Below are 26,107 nucleotides of genomic sequence, written 5' to 3'. Positions count from 1 at the left end.
TTTATATATAGTTAGCTCATTATATATGCAGTTAGCTCATTAAGACAAAGCTGAGGTTGGTTACTTATTCACAGCTAGTCAGACTGTTGGGTATGTGTTGACTGTCCATCGCTTTCACTTTACAATTCTAGTAAAAATATGAATGTGCTCTACTAAATCGGAAATCAACTCTTTAATACTATTTATGTTATGATTTTGGCAGCTCACTTTAAAATGACCCCTTAAATCGAGTTTGTTTGCTGATCAATTAAACGACTTCAGATAAAGCTCATGTCATGTTCAGGACTGGATTTGAAGCCTTTATTCACTCTGGGCCACCAAAACCTGTTCTCATCTGAAAGAGCGTCTCACTTAGTGTACCCCAACATAAAGTTTAGACTGGCCCAATGGATTAACTGTCCCTAGGCGTGTGTGTGTGTGTGTGTGTGTGTGTGTGTGTGTGTGTGTGTGTGTGTGTGTGTGTGTGTGTGTGTGTGTGTGTGTGTGTGTGTGTGTGTGTGTGGGCCCTGTGATGGCCTGGATCAGTGGTTTGGATGGATGGATGGAAGGATGGCCCAAATGAGTTTCATAATAAAAATGGTGGTCAAAATCTGATCCATCAGTTTTCTCAGAACTGCGTTTTCGGGGTTCTATCTGGGCCAAGTAAGGGATGCCTAACTTTTGATAAATATTTGAAGGGTAGAATTATGGAAGAACCCCCCCCCCCCCAAGACAGAAGATAAACTAGATCTAGATTATATATCCACAGCACTGGAAGATAACAAAAAATTGCACATAATTTGAGCACTAGGGCCCAAGAGAGAAGCATCAATTCATGCGCCTTTAACGGGACACATTTTGGTTTATTGGTCCATCATCCACAACTCTACAAATGAACATTCACGCCAACACTGACGTGACTCACATGTTACTGATCGAGCTACAGGTTTGGTTTACGTTATGAAGACCAGTGAAAGCAATCATATCAGCTCATGTATAAATTAACTCCTAAATATTTTGCTGATGTGCTGTTTTCCTGTCTGAAACACAACCGAGTCAAAGGCATCAAAATGTGAAAACCTCACGGCCACCGTTAACCCTGCAACCTGACCAGTCCATCAGCATACTGGAACTGGTCACTGGTCTCGTATTCCAACATGTCCAGAGCCACCTCGCAGCTCTCTTTGACAACACGCTCCCCATCTCCACGGTAGCGTTGGAGCACGGCCACACAGTCCTCCCTGCCGATTGACCCCAGAGCCTCCGCCGCCTCGTGTCGTACCATGGGGTCTTCTCCATTACGTTCCAGAGCTGCCTGCAGGGCGGGGATGGAGGCAGGGTGCTGCATCTGACCCAGGACATATCCAATCTCATGGCGGAACAGAGCACTAGAACAATGAAGACCTGGAAGGAAGGATGCGAGGAAGGAAGGGAAGAAGGAAGGAAGAGAGGCACAGGAGGAGAAAATAAGAACATTAAATTTTTGTGGCTGTCAATTATTCAGGCTGTCTAATGGTGATGAATGATGCAGCTTCACTGGAAAACTGTAGTTCCAGTGAAAGACAGTGGGAGGTTGGGGGGGGGGGTCTATTTCCAAGTTGAAAATGTTATGGGAAGTGAACATTTGGGAACAGGATAAAATAAGGGCAATGTTATGTTAAAACAATTGACCTTTCACAAAGTCCCTCCCCCCCCTTAGGTACTGTTGCTATGCCCATCAAGCTTTTCAGAACCATCCAGGAAGTAGCCAGAAAACCCCAAAACATGATGGAAGAAATCAGCACATTCCCAGAGAAAACAAGTGATGTATTTTGGAGTAACTCATCCTTAATATCATCCCGTGAAAAGCAGGAGGGGTTACAGTATGCAGGAGGGACACATTCAGAATATTAACAGTAAAACTGACTTGCATGGACTCTGGGCTGCTGGGGGCAACTGTAATTGAGGGTAAAGCTTACCGGTCGCAATCAAAGAATGAGAAACCCCATCAACTAATCCTGAAACACATTGTGGACCAGTTGTGCTCTTGCCCTGCAGGGTAAGTTACATATTTCAGCTGTTATTGGTATATTTTTGATAATCCATTGTAAACATCACCATATTATAGTGTTGATTTTGGCCAAGGTTCCCCATAGCGTTCTTTTATCCAGGCTTCTTCGGGGGTTCTGTTTGGGCTCCTGGGGGTCGCAGGGCAGCCAGGGACATGCCCCGGGGCCGGGGGAACCGCCCCATGATTTTTTTTTTACCTTCGGACCAGAACCGGTATTTTCAACAAAATAAGGCAAACAAGATGCCTCCGCGGGCGGATTACTTTTCCAAACAGCCGGTCCCCACCTGGAGCTCCCAGAGGGGGAGACACATTTAAAACAGGCCGGATATGGGGAGGCCAGACTGGCCAGAGACCATCCCAGCCAACCCTCCCCGCGGGTCTTTCTGCTCTGAAGTGAAAGGTGGAGCCTGGCTAACCTGTGACTAGCATAACAGAGTTATGTTAGCGAGCTAGCATTAGCTATCATTAAATGAGGTATCTCTGGCCACAGACTAAGCTGGTTACATTCATCAGGTACATTAATAATGTTATTTTGTTAGTCAGTAACACGTTGTTGATATGCTGATAATGGTAATAATCATTGTGTGGGTAAAAGTAACAGTAATAATACGTTAGCTATATTAGCTATCAATAATAGCTAGTAGCAAGCTTAGCTTGGAGCAGACAGGTAGTTTTGTTGATTTTGGGTGGATTAAGCTGGCCATGGGGTCTGCTATACTGCCAAATCCATTGCCGACATTGCGCTTCTTGCCTTCTGGGTTTCGAGAAGGGAAAGAAAATTACACCCCTCCAAACTTCACATATCTAGTATCCAATCTGCAGATCCCATAGGCACACCGTTTCAGCATTTTGTTGTCTGTTTGAAAGCTTGACGGACCTCCCTCACATAGAAACGGTTGCTAAGGTAGGATTGGACAAGCACCATTCTGGGCGGTACTTTGCGAAAGGTCAATTGTCAGTCCGTTGCCTACCAAAATGGGGATCGCCAGTTCGAATGCCCATGTTACCTCCGGCTTGGTTGGGCGTTCCTACAGACACAATCGGCCGTGTCTGCGGGTGGGAAGCCGGATGTGGGTATGTGTCCTGATCGCTCTGGTCAGTCAGGGTACCTGTTCAGGGGGGAGGGGGAACAGCGTGATCCTCCCACGCGCTACGTCCCCCTGGTGAAACCCCTCACTGTCAGGTGAAAAGAAGCGGCTGGTGACTCCACATGTATGGGAGGAGGCATGTGGTAGTCTGCAGCCCTTCCCGGATCAGCAGAAGGGGTGGAGCAGAGACCAGGATGGCTCGGAAGAGTCAAGTCAAGTCAGTTTTATTTGTATAGCCCAGGGGTCGGGAACCTTTTTGACTGGGAGAGCCATAAAAGCCAAATATTTCTAAATATATTTCATTGAGAGCCATATAGTATTTTTAACGTATAATAAATTAAATATGTCTTACTTTTAATGCGACTTCTGGTGCTGCATGGTTTTGCTGATGGCCTTGTAGTCTGGTTCATACGTGGTGAGGTTGAGCTTCATGCAGGCGTTGAGGCTTCCATCAGTTAAACGTGAGCGTAGGTTGGTCTTAATGTTCCTCATATGCGAGAAAGACTGTTCACATGCATATGTAGAGCCAAACATGGTCAATACGGCAATACTCACACGCTGCATTGTGTGGTATGTCACAGGAAGCTCGTTCCAAGTTTTAAGAATCAGCTGGTCTTCAGGTTGAAGATTTTTAATTTCTGTCCACTTGTGTTCCCTCGCCAGCTCTGCTCGCTGTCGCGCAAGACTTTCCAACTCTCCATTAAGTGACTTGAACTTACTCATCCACATGTCTGATGCCTTCAGGTCAGCAACTTCCAGCTCAAAGTCTCCGATAGAGACCCCGGGGATGCATGTCAGGTCGATTTTGTCCACTGCACACTCATGTGGATGAGTGATGAACTTGAAAAGACCAGTGCGCGCACGAAATTCTCCAAAACGTGCTTTGAATGACTGCAGGAGACTGAACGTAAAGCCAGCTGGCTGCTGGAGATCCAGATGTTGAGTGGAGTCACTTGCTAAGCATGCATCTCTAAATTGTTGCAGTCTTTCAAAGTGCAGAAGACGACCTGTTTCAATGTCCCTGAGAAAGACTTCCAGCTTGCTTTCAAATGCAAACACTGCTTGTTGAAGGGATGAGATTGTATTTCCAATACCTTGCATTTTCACATTGAGCTGGTTCAGATGGCCAGTTATGTCCACGAGATAGTGAAACTGCAGGAGCCAGTCAGTGTTGTCTAGCTCAGGATGCTTGACGCCTTTCATTTCAAGAAAAGTCCGGATTTCACTCAGGCAAGCTGCAAAACGGCTGAGCACCTTCCCCCTTGACAACCAACGCACGTTGCTGTGTAAAAGCAGACCGGGATAATGATTCCCAACTTCTTCTAACAGAGCTTTAAACTGGCGATCATTTAAAGCTCGGGCAACAATAAAGTTGACCACTCGAATGACCAGAGACATCACCTCGCCAAGCTCCTGGCCACACGTCTGAGCGCAAAGCGCCTCCTGGTGCAGGATGCAATGAAAACTTAGGATGGCTCTCTTTTCATGTTCACGGAGAAGCGCTACAAATCCTTTGTTCTTCCCCAACATACAGGGTGCACCATCAGTACAGACAGAAATAAGTTTATCCATCGGTAGTTTTTTTTCTTTAGCAAACTCCATGAAAGACATGAATAAATCCTCTCCTCTTGTTGTCCCTTTCATTGGCAAAACAGCCAAGCTTTCCTCACGCAGTGTGTCACCTGCAGCATACCTGGCAATGATACTGCACTGAGATAGATGGCTAACGTCTGTTGACTCATCTAACGCGAGAGAAAAGTATGTCCCGGCGTTTATGTCCTTAATTTGTGTTTCCTCAACTTGATTTGCCATCATGATGCTACGATCGTGCACAGTTCTTGCTGACAGGGGCATGTCTTTTATTCGTTTGATTATCTTGTCTTTATTTGGGAAGTCATCAAACAGTTCATTGGCCACATCAAGCATGAATGTTTTGGCATACTCGCCATCTGTGAATGACTTTCCATTCCTTACTATTGCCAAAGCCCCCGCAAAGCTAGCGGAATTCCCGTCACCTTACTTGGTCCACACACGTAGTTGCTGCTGACTCGTCTGCACTCTCCGCTGTAGCTCCTCGCATGCCCTTTTCCTGCTGTCCCCCGCTGGATATTTCGATGCAAATGAAGCATGGTGCGTATCGAAGTGCCACTTTATATTTGACCGTTTCATCGATGCAATTTTATCATTGCATATTAGACATACCGCAGATCCTGCTCTCTCCACAAATGCAAATTCCTCTGTCCACGCAGCCTGGAATGCACGGTAATCATCATCTTTTTTTCTTTTCGCCATCTTTTCCGTTACAAGGGTTGAAGCGGATAAACTAGTTGGCTATCTGATAAAATTGATTTCTTCACCTTTACAATGACCTGGACATGCTCGCGAGCCATTGGTTCCCGACCCGACCCACGGGTGACCCGTGACCCGTGAAATTTATCTTCAAAACTAATTTCTGTTTACTTTAAAATGACACAGTATTATTAAGAAATATCACAAGTATTTTAAAATCAGTTCCAAACTGATTTTTTTGAAAAAAAAATAATTTTCAACTCAAAATTGTCTGGGAGCCATATGCCGTCACCGGAAGAGCCATATATGGCTCGCGAGCCATAGGTTCCCGACCGCTGGTATAGCCCAATATCACAAATTACAAATGTGCCTCAGTGGGCTTTACAGCATCACAACATCCTGTCCTTAGACCCTCACATCGGATAAGGTTGGGGTAACTGGCCAGATACAATTGGGGGGAAACCCCCCCCCCCCCAAAAAAAAACAATTGTCAAAATTCAATCATAAATGCAAGCACTACATTGAACACATGCCCCTTTTCCTCTTTATCCACAGAGGACAGTGGCCATAATGGTGGCTACCTCAGGACTGCTGTTGGCCACCAACAGTGAGGAAGGCTACCAGACTGATAGGGAAGCCTTTCAAGGTAGCCCAGGTGAGGACAGACTCCCTGGGGGAGATTCTTATTTGTAAGAGAAAGTGAAGGAACTGAATGATTAACTGTGGGTACATACAGCCAGTGTGGTGATGGTGGTGTTTTACTGGATGGAGGTGGACACACACATAAAACACACAAGTGTTCTATCTTACCCTCCCCCAGCGCCAGCACAGCATCCTCAGTGCCCAGATTACGCAGAGCAAACATGGCTCTGTAACGCTCAAACATCGGCAGGCTTTCATCCAGCAGAATGGCCCGTAGTTCTGAGAGGCTCTTGCTGTTTGCAGGTGGAGCGGGATCGATAGAAAAGTAGGAGCTCTTGTCTGTAGCTCCACCCTCGTTCTGCTGCTCGCCACCGCCCTGCAGCCACTGTATGCGACAAACAGCCAGCTGGCAAGTCTCCGCCACCTGGAGCGGGTTGAAATAAACCATTAATTTAAAGTAAACCATGATTAAAACTAAATAAAACTATGAAATGCAATTCATGTTACAGGATTCAAATTCAATTTCTCAACAAAATAATTCCTTCTCAGCTTTAAACTGAAATTACTTTCATTCCATTTCAGTTTCTGGTGGCAGTAGTTGGCTGGTTATGAGTCAGGTATGAGGGTCCTACCTCTATGACGGGGTCCTGACTGTACTGTTTCAGCAGCTCCAGCACCACAGCATCACCGATGGCTCCCAGAGCCTCCCCTGGAGATGCAAAAACAAGTCACTGTTGCTTCTCTGTCCTGCTGGTGAGGAGAGACTGAGGGTGAAACTCTGATAACAAAGATGCATCTGTCATTTAGACACCGCTCATTATACGAACACCCCCCCACCCCCCACCCCAATTGTATCCGGCCAATTACCCCACTCTTCCAAGCCGTCCTGGTTGCTGCTCCACCCCCTCTGCCGATCCAAGGAGGGCTGCAGACTACCACATGTCTCCTCCCATACATGTGGAGTAACCAGCTGCTTCTTTTCACCTGACAGTGAGGAGTTTTGCCAGGGGGATGTAGCGCGTGGGACAATCACGCTATTCCCCCAAGTTCCCCCTCCTCCCTGAACAGGTGCTCCAACCGACCAGAGGAGGCACTAGTGCAGCGACCAGGATCACATCCGGCTTCCCACCCGCAGACAGGCCAATTATGTCTGCAGGGATGCTAGACCAAGCTGGAAGTAACACGGGAATTCAAACCGACGATCCCCGTGTTGGATGGAATAGACTGCTACGCCACCCCGATGCCCTTGTATGTGGTGTTTCTGCGTGCTTACTTCTCGATATGCAGATAATTTCAATAATCGCAATAATAATCTCAATAATTGAATTTCAGTATTCTGATTGAAGCGAAAGCATTTCACCTGAGAAAAGCATCATTCTGAGTGGAGCCGAATTAGCTGTACCGAATGATGTCACACACACAAGAGAAAACTAACTTTATTATTATGATGAACATAAACAATGAACATGTCTACTGTTAGCACTCACAGCTAGCTAGCTAGCTAGCATGTTATTTGCTGAATTCCTCAGGATCCGGCTCCATTGTTGTAGCAATCAGGACTGGCTCGCTAGGTAGCTAGCAGGCAGCTATGTGTTAGCAACTGACCTTTGTGTACGCACAACTGTTATGCGCATAACAAACGCGTGTGTCACTAAGGATTTGATAGACAGCTCGCTCATTCCAATCATTTGACTTGGTCGTTCATTTGATTGGATGTCGTTGTTTTAACTCCTGCCCCCTACAGGAATGAGGGAGTTTTTTTCATTTCGGTGTCAAATGTCTTTTGAGTACTATCGATTACTGTCGAGATACAATAAGAAATTTAAAATGTTGCCAAAAATTGGCGGCCACCTATAGCTCCTTTAAAGAGTATCTATAATCACAATACTGATGTTCTGAAATGTGACACGGGCTGAGTACAGATGTTTCATTTCATAATGCCACTACTTTACTACTCTATTACACCCCAACCCTCGATATGTTCGTGTGTGTGAGAGAGACCAGGAAAATAGAAAGCCCTGTTCAGTACTGCCTTGGAATCCACCTTGGTCCTAATATAATAATAATAATAATAATAATAATAATAATAATAATAATGATATAACAATAACAATACTAATAATAATAAATAATATAATAATATCAATGCAACAACATTAATAACAATAATAATAATAATAAACTCTCCAATGTCAGGCGCGACATCATTAAAAACCAAAGACTAACAGACCTGGAACTCGAAAACATACGAGAAAAAAAAATCAGAGAGAGCATCTCCAACACGAGCACCGAGGAGCTAAATATCAAAAAACCAGACGAGACAGCAGCAACTGGTGAAGAGGAAGAAGAACAAGCAGAAACCACCATCACAGACCCCCCCCCAGAAGTACAACACCAAGTAGAAGCAGTACAGGAAAAATACAACGAGAAAGAAGCAGAGATGACAGTAAGTATCCGGCAGAGATGGGAAACCCTAAAAGAAATTCCTATTGAAGAACGACTAATAATCCCAAAGATCAAGAAAGCCCACCACTCCAAAGAAGCTATCAGACTCGCCAACGAAGCCATCCAAAACATCAAGGGTGAGATGACAAGACCTTTGAACCAAACAGAAATCAACCAGCTCATATATGCGGCCGCTTCAGCCATAGCAGACACAGCAGGAAAAAGACCAAGACAACAACAGAAACAGAAGAGAAAACAACCAGTTTGGAAGGAGAAAATTGAGGAGATTAGGAAACTGCGGAGACAACTATCACTCCTGAGTGAAGTCGAGAAGAACTCCAACATCAAAGAGAGAAAAAGGAAACAACTGGAACAAAAGCTCAACATCAAACAGAAGAATGATAGACCAATAGTCAAAGAGATGCTAAAACAACAGATTCAAGCAAAGGCACAGAGACTCAGGAGATTCGACAAGAGGAGCAAGTTCTTCTGGCAAAATAAGATCATCAAAGAAGATGCCAAAAAATTCTATCATGAGCTGAGCAAGAAGAAGATAGACGTCAAGGAACCACCTACAATCAAAGAAGTCGAGGAGTTCTGGAGTAAGATCTGGGAGAACAACAAAAGACACAATGAGGGAGCTATATGGATCCAGCAACAACAGGATCAATACAAACAAATACAGCACCAACAATGGTCAGAAATCAACACCACTGAGACCACTGCTGCCATCAACAAGACCAACAACTGGAAGGCACCAGGGATAGACAGAATTGCATCCACGAAGACCTCGCATGGGCTTACAATGATATCATCAAGAATCCAAAGAAATGCTCCCGAAGACAGAGGAGACACAGAACCCAAAGAATTACAGACCCATCACCTGCCTACCAACAATGTACAAGATCATCACCTCCATCATCACAGAGAGAACCTATAGCTTCCTCGACAAAAACACCTTGTTACCAGCAGAACAGAAGGGATCTAAGAAAGGTAGCTATGGATGCACGGACCAGCTACACTCATCAATAAAGCCATATTGCAAGAGGTCAAATCGAAGAAAAAGTAGTCAGCATGGATTGACTACAGTAAGGCATTTGACAGCATGCCACACTCCTGGAAAGAGAAGAGCCACAAGATCTACAGAGTCTGCCCAACAACTGTCAAGTTCATCACGGAGAGCATGAAGACCTGGAAGACCACCCTGAATCTCCATCATGCAGAGGGGTCTTTAACATCGAGACTGATCAACATCAGAAGCGGAATCTTCCAAAGGGACTCACTATCACCACTGCTCTTTTGCCTTGCACTAGCGCCACTCAGCAATCTACTGAACAATAGCAGCTATAGGTACAAATCACAGAATGGCAAACTGACCCACCTGTTCTACATTGACAACCTCAAGATGTTTCGCAAGGATGACAACCAGCAGAAGGGTCTATTCACTATCATCAAGACCTTCAGCGACGACATCAAGATGGAATTCGGAATTGACAAGTGTGCCAAAGCCACTTTCAAGAAAGGAAGACTTACCAAGACTGCAGACTTAGACCTTGACACTGACACCGTAATCAAAGAGCTAGACCAAGATAGCACATACAAGTACCTAGGCGTGAACAAAAGAGATGGCATACAACACTCAACCATGAAGGAGAAGATCTAGAAAGAGTACCACAGGAGAGTGTGTATGGTACTGAAGAGCAAACTCAATGCAGCTAACAGAATTGATGCTATCAACAGCCTAGCGATACCTGTAGTGACATACAGCTTCAACATCATCAACTGGAAACTGAACGACATCAAGAGACTAGACACCAAGACAAGAAAGATGCTGACCATGGAGAAGACGCACCACATGAAAGCAGATGTTGACCGGCTGTACCTACCAAGAGCTTCAGGAGGATGAGGCCTAGTCCAACTCAAACTGACCATCAAGACTACCACTATCGGGCTGGATGCCTACCTGACAAAAACAGATGACCCACTCCTCCGAATAGTAAAACATCAGATATACTCCATCAATAAAGAAGCTGCGCAATTCAAGAAAGAGCTTGATGTCCCAGAAACCCCACCAACAGAAAATGAGGACACTACCGTCTATGCCAAATGAGTGAAGCAGAAGGCAAAACACCATGGCCAGCGACAACTGCAAAAAACCTGGGAGGACAAAGCAATACACGGGAAGTACCCAAAAAGAATGAAAGATGCAAACGTGGCCCAACAAAAGACACACCAGTGGCTGAGGAGCACTGGGCTGAAAGCAGAGACGGAGGGCCTGATAATCACTGCACAAGACCAGAGCCTGGCAACCAGATCCTATCACCATCGCATCATCAAAGATGGAAAAGACCCAAAATGCAGAATCTGTGGAATGTACGAAGAAACCATCGACCACATTGTCTCGGGCTGCCCGGAACTGGCAAAGACCGAGTACATGTACAGGTACAACAAGGCAGCAGCATACCTGCACTGGAAGATCTGCAGGAGTTACAAGATCAAGACGACTGAGAAGTGGTACAAAGAGCAGCAAAAAACGGTCACTGAAAACAATGACGTCACCATCCCCTGGGACATGCCCATCCACACTGACAGAGAGATAAAAGCCAACAAGCCCGACATCGTTATCAAGGACAGGAAGCAAAAGAGGTGTATGCTCATTGACATGGCAACACCATCCGAAAACACACCTCAGCGACAGTCACAGAGAAGCTGACCAAGTACAAAGACCTGGAGATTGAAATCAACAGGATGTGGGGGATGAAGACCGAAACAACACCAGTGGTCATCGGAGCTCTAGGACTCATGAAGAAGGGAATGGAAAAGTTCACCAACCGTATCCCAGGAAACATCAACATCAGTGTAGTTCAGAAGATCGCCTTACTCGGAACAGCCCACATATTACGATGAGTACTGTCAATCAAGTGACATCTGCCCTATAGTGCCTCAGGTCCATAGTTTGGACCCGGCTTTACAGGATGTAAAACAGGAAACGTGAAAGGAATAATAATAATAATAATAATAATAATAGTTGTGGCAGTGTCTAAACCAGGGTGCAGTATTGTCCTGGTGTTAAAACAGACCATGCAGTTTCTTCATGTAGATGCTCAAGGTTGATGGGTGGATGCTCCCTCAATTAATCTTGCATTCAAGTTCATCCCAGATGTGTGCAGCTGGATTAATATCTGGGATATGTTTATTATTAACATATGTTATGTGTCATAAACATCATTTCATCTGAATGCTCCGTGAACCATTCCAGGAGGATTCTTCCACAAAGAAAGGAAGCATTATATTGTTGAAATCGCTATCCTGTTGGGGGTACATGATGACCATAAACCTTAATGTATGCTCTGGCATGAAGGCATTGATCTGCAAGTATTCATGCACTAGTGTGTGACGAGACAGCTAAATGCTGCCTCAAACCATTACAATTCCCACTACTGGCCTGTGGAGGTGTAACCATGCACGGGTCCATTGCCTCATGTTGTTTAAGCCACACCCCGAGCCTGCCATCATGGAGTCTACCATCATGGAGTCTGCCATCATGGAGACCACCAGCATGGAGTCTACCATCATGGAGTCTGCGGGCATGGAGTCTGCCATCATGGTGTCTGCCATCATGGAGACTACCATCATGGAGTCTACCATCATGGGGTCTGCCATCATCCAGTCTACCATCATGGAGTCTGCCATCATGGAGACTACCATAATGGAGTCTGCCATGATTGAGTCTGCCAGCATGGAGTCTACCATCATGGAGTCTGCCGGCATGGAGTCTACCATGATTGAGTTTGCCAGCATGGAGTCTACCATCATGGAGTCTGCCGGCATGGAGTCTACCATCATGGAGGTGCAGGGGGAACTGGGATTCATCAGAACAGAAAACCTTCATCTAATTGTTCAATTGTTCATCAGTTGTTCAGTGCTGATTTTTCTCAGCCAACTACAGATGTCTTCAGGTGTTTACTGTGGACAGGACTGAAGCTGGATCTTATACCCCACAACTGTACTGTGATGTTAGCTGCTGTACTGTGGAATGGCAGTTTACTTGTTATGGCCCGAGTCATCTGACATCACCCACATTCCTGTAATGGCCACCGCCCACACAGCAACACATACCTGTCCATCGACCCATACTGAAACCAGGGAGATGGAAGACAGGTAGAAACATATGTAACCTCAAAATGTGGTGTATGTGGTGTATATGGTTGTGTATGTGGTGTATGTGGTATTTGTGGTTGTATGTGGTGGATGTGGTGTATATGGTGGTGTATGTGGGTGTAAGTGGTGTATGTGGGTGTATGTGGTTGTAAGTGGTGTATGTGGTTGTGTATGTGGCGGTGTATGTGGTTGTGTATACTTGCTTCATGTCGGACCATGGCTTCCTGCTGTGTGTCCTGCAGTACAGTGGTCAGGGTGGGTATGGCCTGTTTGTCCCGCATCTGTCCCAGGCAGTAGGTGGTGTATGTGGTAAAAGTGGTGTATGTGGTGGTGTATGTGGTGTAAGTGGTGTATGTGGTAGTATATACCTGCTTCATGTCGGACCATGGCTTCCTGCTGTGTGTCCTGCAGTACAGTGGTCAGGGTGGGTATGGCCTGTTTGTCCTGCATCTGTCCCAGGCAGTAGGCCAGCTCATGCTTCAGCAGGACTGACTCATCACTGAACGCTTTGCTAATCCACTCTATGGCTGCAGCACCTGCCAAAGGTCAAAGGTCAGAATAAGTCACATGCGATGCAACACATCAGTATTTTAACATATTTCCCCGTGCAGCAAGTTTTAATTGTTCATAAAGGGAAAAACTGACATTTTCAGCACTTTTACATCAAAACTCTGAACTACTTCTTGTACAGCCACACAACTTCCTCAGGAAGGCAGCCGCCGTGCAGCGCCTGGGGACCACCTGCAGGTCCTCCTGTCAGGGAGAACAAGCAAACTCCACACAGAGGACGACCTGGGATGACCCCCAAGGGGACAATCCTAGGGTTCGAACCCAGGACCTTCTTGCTGTGAGGTGACAGCGCTAACCACTGGGCCACCATGCCGCCCATTAACTAAGTTTAAACTGATTTTAAACTTGTTTTAAAAGGCGCCACATGTAATATTTCCCCTTCCTGAAAGTAACAACATGTTTGCAGGGTGCTGAATGGTGCTGGTCCAAACAGCAGCTGGTCCAGCAGTCCTCAGCTCTCTATCTAGTGGCGGCAGCACATTATATCTCCTGAGGGCAATAAAAAGTAGTACATATCAAAACACAACCAGCGTCAGCTACCTTTCTACTGGAACTTGATATCGGTCAGGATTCAAGTGAAAACACACCTTTAACTTCACATCAGTCCCACTAACACTGATATTTCAAGTGAGAGCAGGGAACAGGTTGAGGAGAGCCTGGAGAGGTGGAGGTATGCACTGCAGTGAAGAGGAATGAAAGTCAGTAGGAGCAAGATGAAATACCTATGCGGGAACGAGAGGGAGGACAGTGGAATGGTCAGGATGCAAGGAGTAGAGGTGATGAAGGCAAATGAGTTTAAATACTTGGGGTCAACTGTCCAAAGTAACGGGGAGTGCAGAAGAGAGTGCAGGCAGGGTGGAGAAGAGTGTCAGGAGTGATTTGTGACAGAAGGGTACCAGCAAGAGTTAAAGGGAAGGTTTACAAGATGGTAGTGAGACCAGCTTTGTTGTAAGGTTTGGAGACAGTGGCACTGATGAAAAGACAGGAGGTGGAGCTGGAGGTGGCAGAGTTGAAGATGATAAGATTTTCACTGGGAGTGATGAAGAAGAACAGGATTAGGAATGAGTATATTAGAGGCACAGCTCAGGTTGGACAGTTTGGAGACAAAGCAAGAGAGACAAGATTGAGATGGTTTGGACATATGTGGAGGAGAGATGCTGGGTATATTGGGAGAAGGATGCAGAATATGGAGCTGCCAGGGAAGAGGAGAAGAGGAAGGCCAAAGAGGAGGTTTACGGATGTGGTGAGGGAGGACATGCAGGTGGCTGGTGTGACAGAGGAAGATGCAGAGGACAGAAAGAGATGGAAAAGGATGACCTGCTGTGGCGCCCCCTAACGGGAGCAGCCGAAAGTACTAGTAGTAGCCAAATTGTGTGTAACATCAAAAAACAAAACAAAAGAGAAGCTTATTTTGGTGAAAATTGGGTCAAATTTGTCAGTGAAGCAATGAAAAACGTTTTTTGGAGAAAATTCAAAATGGCAAAAAATAAATATAGCCAGCATGAAGATCTTTTAACAATTTTTTTTTCATGACTAGATGATTTTTTAACATCCAATGCATGTCCATAAGTGAATGATTGTAGCTATCCATGAGACTGAATTGGCAGATATTTGACTTCTGACTGTAGTGCTCCTCATCGGCTGATTCCTTTCAAACTTTAAGGATGTAGTGCACATCATAGATATGTAGGTGCGACATCTCGACCAGAGGGGGCTTTTACAAAGTGTCATTCATTCATTCATTCATTCATTCATTCATTCATTCATTCATTCATTCATTCATTCATTCTTCTTCAGCCACTTCTCCGGGGTTGGGTCGTGGTGGCAGCAAGCCAAGTAGGGCACTCCAGATGTCCCTCTCCCCAGCAACGCCCTCCAGCTCCTCCTGGGGGATCCCAAGGCGTTCCCAGGTTAAATTGGACATGTAGTCCCTCCAGCGAGTTCTGGGTCTACCCCGGGGTCTCCTCCCAGTTGGATGTGCCCAGAAAACCTTCAAAGGAAGGCACCCAGAAGGCATCCTAATCAGATGCCCGAACTACCTCAACTGGTTCCTTTCGATGCGAAGGAGCAGTGGCTGTACTCCAAGCTCCCTCTGGATGTCCAAGCTCCTCACTCTATCTCTAAGGCTGAGCCCAGACACCCTATGGAGGAAACTCATTTCAGCCGCCTGTATCCGTGATCTCACCCTTTAGGTCACTCCCCAAAGTTCATGACCATAGGTGAGGGTTGCAAAGTGGCATATTTACATAAGTGTCTATTCCTGCACCAAACTGTGAAGTACTGATGAGAGACGACCTGTGGGGAAAAATGTTCCTGTGTCTGGTGGTTTTGGCTCCCACTGCTCTGTAGTGCTTGCCAGAGGATAAGAGTTCAGACTGTGTCCTGGGTGTGGAGGGGTCTGGGCTGATTCTGCCTGACCTTTTCCAGGCTCTAGAGGTGTACAAGTCCTGCAGGGTGGGCAGGGGAGCACCAACGTTTTTTTTTCTTCTGCTGTCCTTACTGTTCGCTACCGTCTGGTTTTTAATATATCTTATAAATCCATATAATGTTGTTATCCTGTGTCAATGTTATATCCTTCTCTCACAACAGTGTGTGACTCTTTTTCCTTGTCTCTTTCCCGCATATGTGAATGGTGTGATGCGAGTCTCCCTGTGTGCATGTGTAGTCTGTCCTCCTGTCTGGTCTACATGGTGATGCTGGTCACATGGCTCTGGTCCTGGGCTGTTCCGGTGGCATCTGGAAACTGCTTGACATCCTCCTCATATGCTTCATATATTCACTGTTATCCTCTTTCAAAGTTGTATTGTGTAAATTGTTTAGATACAACATCACTGCACATTGTGCGTCTTGGGAGAGATCCTCCTCTGTTGCTCTCCCTGAGGTTCCTTCCTGTTTTTTTCTGCCTGTTAAAGTTTTTTTAGGGGGTTGTTCCTTATCCGATGTGAGGGTCTAAGTACAGGGTTTTGTGTTGCTGTAAAGCCCACTGAGGCACATTTGTAATTTGTGATATTGGGCTATACAAATAAAACTGTCTTGACTTCTTCCTATCCCGTTTTATTGCTGCTCTGAACCAGACCGTGATGGGCAGTAACAGTCAAGCAAGGTGTCACTGAGTTATTACCGTTTCTCTCTTAGGCCAAATTTTTCTTTGTTTTTATTTGCCAATATCACAGTCATCTTTGCAGATGTCAAAAAAAAAATTTCATTCGCAATTTGCAAAGACGACCATCCCTAGAAGACACATACCAAGAGAAGCATTCTCGAACCAACTTCCTAGGAGTACGAAAAAGGCTTTTCAAAAAAATCGAAGTGGTAGAAGATGTTGAGTTGTGAAGTGTATTACCTCCCACGTTCCTCAGAGTGAATAAGGCTCTGAAACGCCGAGCAAGGTCTTGCCCAGGGTCGACAAGAACAGCTCCTATCGTTGCTATCTGGTCATCATTAGCCATACTGCTGGGTGAAAGAAAGAAAGAAAGAAAGAAAGAAAGAAAGAAAGAAAGAAAGAAAGAAAGAAAGAAAGAAAGAAAGAGCCACTTTATTCTGTCATTGTATTCTTACAACGAATTGTATTCTTACAGTGAGTGTGTTAGGAGCAGTGGGCAGCTGCAGCACCCGGGGACCAACTCCAGTTCTTCTTTCCACTGCCTTGCTCAGGGGCACAGGCAGGAGTATTAACCCTAACATACATGTCTTTTTTTACAGTGGGAGGAAACCGGAGCACCCGGAGGAAACCCATGCAGACACGGGGAGAACATGCAAACTCCATACAGAAGGGACCTGGGACAACCTGGGGTTCGAACCCAGGACCTTCTTGCTGTGAGGCAACAGTGTTAACCACTGGGTACAAAGGGAAGCAATTATGATGAAGAACACAAAGATACATGGCATACACACTGCCATGTACACACAAAGACAAAAATACCAGTTTATGGATTTGGTGAAATCATCATTTTAACCTGTCTTGATGCTGCTCAATAATCCAGGTAAGAAAATCAAAGAAGGTTGAATCAGTTCTTCTGGACACAATGTTTATTGACAGATACGTTTCATCATCATCTAAGTGACATCATTGGATGTGATTGTTGGTGTTTACTGTAAACCAACACATACTGATCAGGATTTAAGGTTTGACTCTCATCATCCACTGGAGCACAAACTAGAAGCCATCAGGACGCTGGACCACTGAGCTGACAACGTCCCCACTGACACAGCGGCCGGGGAAGGGGAGAAATCCCACATTAAAAAGGCCCTGGTTAAGTGTGGTTATCCTAACTGGGTGTTTGTCAAAGCCAGGAAGACGCCCAAACAGTGCACCAGCCAATCGAAGAGAGAAGAACAGTTGTCTAAGCGTAAACCAGTGGTGATTCTGTCTGTGAATGTTCTCATTCATCCAGGTCATGGTTATCCAAAGGAATTGAATCAAGTGCAACTGGACTTGGTATATATCCGTGAAGACGTTTCGCCTCTCATCCAAGAGGCTTCCTCAGTTCGTGCCTTTCTGACTAGACCAAGCTAGTCTGACTGGCTGGTGATGAGACTCAGATATTTATCCTCTCTGGAGTCGTTATCAGAGCTATTGATGTCCATGGCTCTTTGTGTTCCGATGTTTAGCAACGCCCGTCATTATCAGAGGTATTGATATGCGTGGCTCTTTTGTGTCCCGATGTTTAGCCACGCCCGATGTTAAGCAGCGACGGTGGTGATTCTGTATGTGGCGGGAGTGTCAGAAAAGCTGAGACACATATTTTCAAAACATCGCGTCTCGGTTGCTTTCAAACCCCAAAACATGCTGCACCAGAAGTTGGTCCACCCCAAGGATCGGGTCCCCGGCACAAAGAGAGCAATACAGTGTACACTGTGAAGTGCCAGAAGGATTGCTGTGACTTGTACATCGGGGAAACTAAACATACGCTGGCCAAGAGGAAGGCACAACACAGGAGAGCTAACACGTCAGGCCAGGACTCCAGTCTACACCATCTACAGGCCAGGACTCCACAGTCTACACCATCTACAGACCAGGACTCCACAGTCTACACCATCTACACACCAGGACTCCACAGTCTACACCATCTACAGATCAGTGGCCACTCTTTCAAGGATGAGGATGTGCACATCTGTGACAGGGAGGAACGCTGGTTTGAACGGGGAGTCAAAGAGGCCATCTATGTGAAGAGAGAACGACCGTTCCTGAACACCGGGGGGGGGGGGGGGGGTCTAAGAGTACATCTGTCACCATCTTACAATGCTGTGATTGCAACTATTCCCCAATCCTCTGTGAATAGTACACACGGCCATTTTCACTCTTGTTAATGGTCACACCCATATTTGTATATGAAACTGATCGTTGGTTTCGGTCGTTAGGCAACTGTATTGTACTGTATTGTTAATAAGGGTGGGAATACCTGCAGTCAGACTGAAGAGGTCACTTATTTTTCAGATAACATTTATTAAAGTTTCTTGATGGTATTCCAAATATCATTTCTGTAACAGCGGATGTGTTGATTTGACAGTTATGTTGGCAGTAGTAGCTGGTCAGTCACTGAGCACATACCCCTCAACAAGAGGGACATCTGCACAATGAATATGGGTGGGTGTACTGCTCCACATCCCATCTCTACTGCCCAATGTCTGGTTGCAATTTCACTGAAATGGGAGCAAGATGGGAGTGATGGCAATTGCAAGATTCTGGCTTCAAAACCAGGATCCCAGAAACAGCCATAGCACATACAGCTGGTATGGGCTCATTGGCAGAGCTTAGAACTGCAGGTCACGTGACACCATGGGACCCAAAACGACTTTTCCCCCCTAAAGATAAATTGGAAAAGAAGAGTCTGTAATATTTTGGAAAAAAATAAATCTGGGCATCACGCAAGTTCAAAAACAGCTATTTTTTCTTCTTGGAATTTTCCCCCGTTTTTCTCCCCAACTGCATCAGGCCAATTACCTCACTCTTCCGAGCCAGCACCTTAAAACACCTGGCTGATGAAATTACAAACACTGATTGCAAATATCCAGACTCCATAATCATTATCCTTGGGGATTTTAACAGAGCAAGCCTCGGCCACGGACTGCCAAAATACAGACAGCAAGTTGCATGTCCCACCAGAGACAAAAACAATCTGCATCATTGCTACACAATATTAAAGGACGCCTATCGCTGTGTCCCTCGTGCAGCCCTCGGACTCTCTGATCACTGTCTGATTCCTCTTCTCCCAACCTACAGGCAGAAACTACAATCTGCAAAGCCTGTGGCTAAAACTGAGAGGAAATGGACCAATGAGTCAACACTGGAGCTCCAGGCCTGCCTTGACTGCACTGACCAGAGTTGTTTTGAGGCTGCATCTACAGACCTGGACAAACTTACTGACATTGTGACATCTTACATCAGCTTTTGTGAGGACATGATGCCCACCAAAACTTTCTGTACCTTCAACAACAATAAGCCCTGGTTCACAGAAAAATTCAGGCAGCTTTATCAGGCCAAAGAGGAAGCCTACACGAGTGGAGATAGGATCCGGTATAACAAAGTCAGAAATACACTCACAAAGGAGACCAGAGTGGCAAAAAGGTGCTACTCTGAAAAGTTGGTTTTCTGCCAATGACCCATCATCAGTCTGGAATGGTTTGAAAGACATTACCAACTACAGGAGACCCCCCCACACACACACACTGCAGGGAACCATCAACTGGCTGACGATCTAAATGAGTTTTAATGCAGGTTTGAAAAGCAAACTTTCACACCCCTCCCCATCTCCAGCCACAATACACAACCAGCTGCACTCCCTGCCAGCCACTCTCCCCACCCCCACCAAACCCCCATCCACACTCAGGATCTGTGCTGAGGATGTGCGCCAGCTCTTCCAGAAACAGAAGTACAGGAAGGCACCAGGCCCAGATGGCGTCTCACCCTCCTGTCTTCAAGTCTATGCTGACCAGCTGGCCCCCATTTTCAAACTGATCTTCAACTGGTCACTGCAGTTGTGTGAAGTCCCCTCCAGCTTCAACAGCTCCACTGTCATCCCGGTCCCCAAGAAAACCTGTATCACAGGATTAAATGACTACAGTCCCATTGCCCTAACGTCTGTGGTCATGAAGTCCTTCGAGAGACTGGTGTTGGCTCACCTGAAGGAAATCACAGGCCCCCTCCTCAACCTCCTGCAGTTTGCCTACCGAGCAAACAAGTCAGCGGAAGATGCAGTCGACATGGGATTGCACTACATCTTCCACCACCTCAACTCCCCAAAGCCATACGCAAGGGTCCTGTTTGTGGACTTCTGCTCAGTGTTCAGCACCATCATTCCACATATCCTCCACTCCAAACTCACCTGGCTCACTGTACCAGCCCCCATCTGCCAGTGGAATAAAAACTTCCTGTCAGACAGGAGGCAGCTGGCGAGGCTGGGGTAAATCACACCCAGCACCCGGACAATCAGCACTGGCGACCCAGGGATGTGTGCTCTCCCCTCTACTCTTCTCCCCCTACACAACTGACTGCACCTCAGGTGACCTGTCTGTTAAACTCCTGAAGTTTGTGGACGACACATGATCAGCTGGCCCTCTGGTGCAGCCATAACAACCTGGAGGTGAACACACTCAAAACAGTGGAGATGACAGTGGACTTCAGGGGGAGTCCTTCAACACTGCCCCCCCCCACCACCACCACCACCACCATACTCAAAAGCACAGCGTCTACGGTGAAAACCTACAGATTTCTGGGTTCCACAATGTCCCAGGACATACGGTGGGCATCCAACATAGACACAATTATCAAAAAGGCCCAGCAGAGGATGTACTTTCTCCACCAGCTCAAGAAGTTCAACCTGCCCCAGGAACTGCTGATTCAGTTCTACACTGCAATAATCCATTCTGTCCTCTGCACATGCATCACTGTCTGGTTTGGTCTGGCCACCAAACAGGACAGGGACAGACTACAAAGGACAGTTAGGTCTGCAGAGAAAATCATTGGTGCAAACCTGCCCTCCATTCAGTAGTTATATACCTCCAGACTCAGGAAACGGGCAGGCAACACCACTGCAGACCCATCACACCCTGGTCACAACCTGTTCCAATTCCTCCCCTCTGGCAGGTGCTACAGAGCACTGTATCCCAAAACAACCAGCTATAAAAACAGTTTATTTCTGTGGGCTGTCATTCAAATGAATAGTTAACAGTGTCAAATAAATCTAACCATTTTATACTGTACTGTACATGTTGTATATACTGTACTGTGCATTGTACATATACTGATACACTCTCATGTTCTTCTACCTCAGGCATGTACGTACGTAAGCTGCTAACATGTATTTCAGCAATTCCTTGATGTATTTGCTGCACCATTGCACTTTATCACCTCTTATTTCACCTGTATAAGTCAGTCCTTGTGTATATACGTGAAGATTGTTGTGTTGTAGTGTTGTCAAGTACACTGAGAGAGCCACAAAACTGGAGTCAATTTCCATATATGTGCAAACCTACATGGTCAGTAAACATGATTGATTCTGAAATGGTCTTGATTTGCTTTGGCTTCTGTTATTCTGAGCAATGGTGCTTCATACGTAGAAAATGTTTTTGGTGTGTAATAGAAAAGCATTCACACCATGACCTGTGATTTCCACTGGCCTGTTAAGATACTTTCATTACAGACTAGCATCCAGTTCCACTGCTCATATCCATCCATTACCCAAACGGCTTATCCTGCTCTCAGCATTATGGGGATGCTGGAGTCTCTCCCAGCAGTCATTGGGCGGCAGGCGGGGAGACACCCTGGAGAGGCCGCCAGGCTATCATAGGGGGGGCGCCAGGCCATCACAGCCCCCCCCCACACACACACACCACACACACACCTGGGAACAACTTAGTACAGCCAGTTCACCTGACCTACATGTCTTTGGACTGTGGGAGGAAACCGGAGCACCCGGAGGAAACCCACACAGACATGGGGAGAACATGCAAACTCCACACAGAGGACGACACCCCAAGGTTGGACTACTCCAGGGCTCGAACCCAGGACCTTATTGCTGTGAGGCAACCGTGCTAACCACTGCACCACCGTGCCGCCCCTCCATTTCTCATATATAGCACAGAAGTGGCATGAAAATGTGACCCCCCCCCCCCGGGAGTTTGAGTGTAATCCATACCCTGTCTCCACTGTAATTTCAAATGTCTCGGTTAAGACAGCCATGTCCAAAATGAGAGTGAATGATCTAACATTCTCCACTTATACGTATATTCCAATCAAATCAAATGTCTTCATTTTGAACATGCAAAATAAAAGAAAAAATTACCAAGCATGAATGAAGCAAAAACAAAAAAATTTAAACATTTTTTTTAAAAAAAACAAACGATAATAAAACCAGAGGAAATTCTCGGTAGAGAATCCAACAAATATTATATGCTCGAAAAGGAGCAGGGGGAAGTTACTACTGAAAATGTCCTGCCCCCTCTCTAATGCTCACTTCATAAACCTAAATAACACGTCAGAGGATGTCATTCTCAATATCTGTCTCACAACGACTCAATAGAAAAAAAACAATAAAAGCAATAAAAAATAAAAACAATAAAACAAAAACAAAGAATAACAATGATTTTCAAAAAGCAACCATAACAGCATCCACCATGGGTGTCAGGGTCATGAGAGGGGCAACACTTCCTCCTCAACCTTGTACCTCTAAAACAATTTGTGTACCTCTTTTTGAATTGATTTAAACTTGTGCTTTCCTTGAGTTCGTCATCTCGACCATTCCACCAACTTACCCCACAATTAGGGTTGCCAGCCGGTCCTTAAAATAAGGAATCGTTCCTTATTCTACATATATACACATGCATATATATATATATATATATATATATATATATATATATATATATATATATATATATATGTATATATATATACACACACACACATGCGTGTGTGTGTATATAGTGTAAGGTACATTATATTTGTTATGCCCGCCCCGTCCCTGCCCCTGTTCCTTATTTCCATTTCAAGGACTTGGCAACCCTACCCACCATCTGAAATACACTGTCTACGTCACTGGTTCCGACAGACTGCGTCGTGGCTCACGTCTCTTTAGAATTACTGACGGTAAAGGGGATAGCAGCTAGTCAGGCATGCTTTATAAAACAGTCCACACACCGCTGCCCCGCTACCGGGCTGCTAACAGTCTGACACCAGACTAGCAGTACCAGGCTGCTAACACTCTGATACCAGACTAGCAGTACCGGGCTGCTAACAGTCTGACACTACACTAGCAGTACCGGGCTGCTAACAGGCTGACACCAGATTAGCAGTACCGGGCTGCTAACAGTCTGACACCAGACTAGCAGTACCGGGCTGCTAACAGTCTGACACCAGACTAGCAGTACCGGGCTGCTAGCAGTCTGACACCAGACTAGCAGTACCGGGCTGCTAAGTCTGACACCAGACTAGCAGTACCGGGCTGCTAACAGTCTGACACCAGACTAGCAGTACCAGGCTGCTAGCGACGCGGCGTGGCACTTGGCGCACAACGTGCGTGATCCACCAGCCGTGCTCACAACATTACCCTTGCGGCTAGTTCGTTAGCTAACTCAGCTAACTGTTGTGTTACATCAGAGAGAAAACAGCGTGAAACAAGTCCAAGTTGAAACGGTATCTCTCGTCGCCAGAACACCACGTCCAAACAAGCAGAAGGGAGCAGGATACTCACGTCCTGCGCTTTACCTTACAACCCCGCAACTGACGTAACGCACACACACACACACACGAGGTGGTCAGCCCAAAGGTTTGTTTTTTCCGTCTTGTTTCTTCTTCTCTCCCCTCTACGTCTACGTCTACGTTTTCTACTTCTGTGTGGCTTATTGCAGCTAACAAACCAGCTTACCTGCTCATTCCCGCCATCAGCTGGACGAGGGTGGCACAGCAGTTTTACATAAATGGTTAACTAGTGGGAATAAATAAGTAGTTTTAAATAGTTTTGGGGAAAAAAACTTGATCTCAGCTACACGTTTTTCCTTCAAAAAGTTGATGCGATTATTCTTTTACTAAATGAATTCCAAGAATGCCTTGTAATCAAATATTGTTTAGCTTTTCTCAATGAAAAAAAAAAACGAGTTGTTTTTTCTCCTTACCTCTACATTGAAATATTGCATGTTCTACTTTCCCTGCTTCATCATAATTTAAGCGCTTTCCAGCTGAGTGTTTACCTATCCTATAGAGTTGAGACCTGTGTAAGCAATTCTAAAAACAGGTTAAACATCATGTTATCTTCTCTGCGACTCCAGGTCCCCACGTTGCCAGCACCACCATGTTTCTGTGTTCTGTACAAGTGTCTTCTAGTTTTGCTGTCATCCCAGTAGTCCTGCAAGACTCTTTGCATGCATCAATTGATGGACATTTTTGCCTCAGCTTTGTTTAGGGAAACCTGTATGAAGTAATACTTGGGGTAGTATTGGTCGAGGATCAATGACCACACCGGGTTATAGAATTCAGGTTTAATCGTGGCTCAGTAGGCAGACGTAATAACCATACATGGTAGTGGTGTAACCATAAGAACAGTCCGGGTAGTACATAACACCTAGTGTAGTTCCAGTGGATATACATGGCGTTATATCACTACATCCCCCCTGTTTAGTTTTCAATTTTTTCATTACACAGAGGTTGCCTTCTCTTTTTTTTTTTTTAGACAACACACTCAGAATTGTCCATCTCAAAAAACAATAAACATATTCAGAGCCCTCCTTTTGTGTGTGATTGTCTCTACTCATAGTCCTTGTAGTGAGCTGGTTTGGAAACAGCTCTTCCATATCTTGTGCGTACTGTCTTGTGTGTTTCACAGGTTTGGCTGGAAGAAGTTCCAGCTGCATGAGTGTCCCGTTGAGGTTCTGTGAAGCGGGTTCTTGCGCTCCTCAGTGCATGGGGGTGGTGAATTTCCCGCAGGTGGCTCCTGCCACGTCTGAGTTTGTTCCCATTTGATGTTTGCACAATGTAGCTCCTTGGCTCATCGCACTTTTGTACGACGGTGGCTGGATACCAAGTCCCTTTTTCCTTGTTTAGGACAGATACGTGCTGTCCGGGACCGAGTGGAGGAAGTTCTCTGCCGCTGCTGCGGTCATGATGTTCCTTCATGTTTGCTGTTCTCTGCTCCAGGTGGAGTCGGTTTTCCTCCTTGCCTGGGTCCCCTCGACTCAGCAGCAGGGTGGTGACCGGCCTTCCGAAGATCAGTTCTGCTGGTGATGGTAGTTTACTGTCGATGGGTATTGCTCTGACCTGTAGTAAGGCCACTTGTATGTTACCTCCTTGTCTCATGGTTTTCTTCACAATGGATTTGATGTGTCGCACATGCCTCTCAATGAATCCATTGCTTTTTGGATAGTGGGGTGAGCTTGTCACGTGCCTGATTCCCGAGTCAGCCGTGAATTTCTGGAACGCATGCCCTGTGTACTGGGGTCCATTATCTGTAAGTATCTTGTCAGGCCTTCCAAAAAGAGACATGTACATTTCCATTTTTTGTGCAACTGCCCGGCTGGACACAGGCATGGGCATTTCATCCACTAGAGGGAACTTAGAATATCTGTCCACAATCAGTAAATACTGATGTCCATCGATCTCGAATAGATCAGAAGCTAGGGATTGCCATGGTTTTGACGGTGTGTTGTGTGGGTTGAGAGGTTGCTTTGGATTTGCATCCTGATGTTCCATGCATACGCTACATGACCTGCAGACTCTTTCGATGTCATCGTTCATTCTGATCCAGTAGACGCTTTCTCTCGCCAGTCGCCGTGTCTTTTCGATGCCCTGGTGTCCTACATGCAGCTGTTCGAGTATAGAATCAGTCATGGAGTCTGGGATGAGCACCTGTCTGCCTTTGAATATGACTCCTGCTTCAACCGCGAGCTCATC

General features: G+C 45.8%; 1 protein-coding gene across 3 annotated transcripts; it reads right to left on the bottom strand.

Annotated features, from left to right (window-relative positions):
- Positions 1 to 735: 735 nt before the first annotated feature.
- On the bottom strand, positions 736 to 24,025 carry dohh (deoxyhypusine hydroxylase/monooxygenase). 3 transcript variants are annotated; one of them, XM_056276626.1, is made up of 6 exons: positions 23,916 to 24,006; positions 16,568 to 16,677; positions 13,023 to 13,190; positions 6,681 to 6,757; positions 6,217 to 6,472; positions 736 to 1,383 (listed from the first exon to the last, which is right to left on the bottom strand). In XM_056276626.1, the coding sequence occupies exons 2-6, from the start codon at positions 16,671 to 16,673 to the stop codon at positions 1,073 to 1,075; spliced, it is 918 nt and encodes a 305-aa protein (XP_056132601.1). In that variant the 5' UTR covers positions 16,674 to 16,677; positions 23,916 to 24,006; the 3' UTR covers positions 736 to 1,072. The 3 variants fall into 3 exon arrangements, with proteins under 3 accessions (XP_056132601.1, XP_056132602.1, XP_056132600.1); XM_056276627.1 differs by having other exon boundaries at positions 23,930 to 23,949; XM_056276625.1 differs by having other exon boundaries at positions 737 to 1,383; positions 16,568 to 16,674; positions 23,916 to 24,025.
- Positions 24,026 to 26,107: the final 2,082 nt, after the last annotated feature.

This window comes from Lampris incognitus, chromosome 3 (assembly GCF_029633865.1).
Source record: "Lampris incognitus isolate fLamInc1 chromosome 3, fLamInc1.hap2, whole genome shotgun sequence".
Lineage (NCBI taxonomy): Eukaryota > Metazoa > Chordata > Actinopteri > Lampriformes > Lampridae > Lampris > Lampris incognitus.
This window is presented reverse-complemented; position numbering and strand designations above follow the sequence as displayed.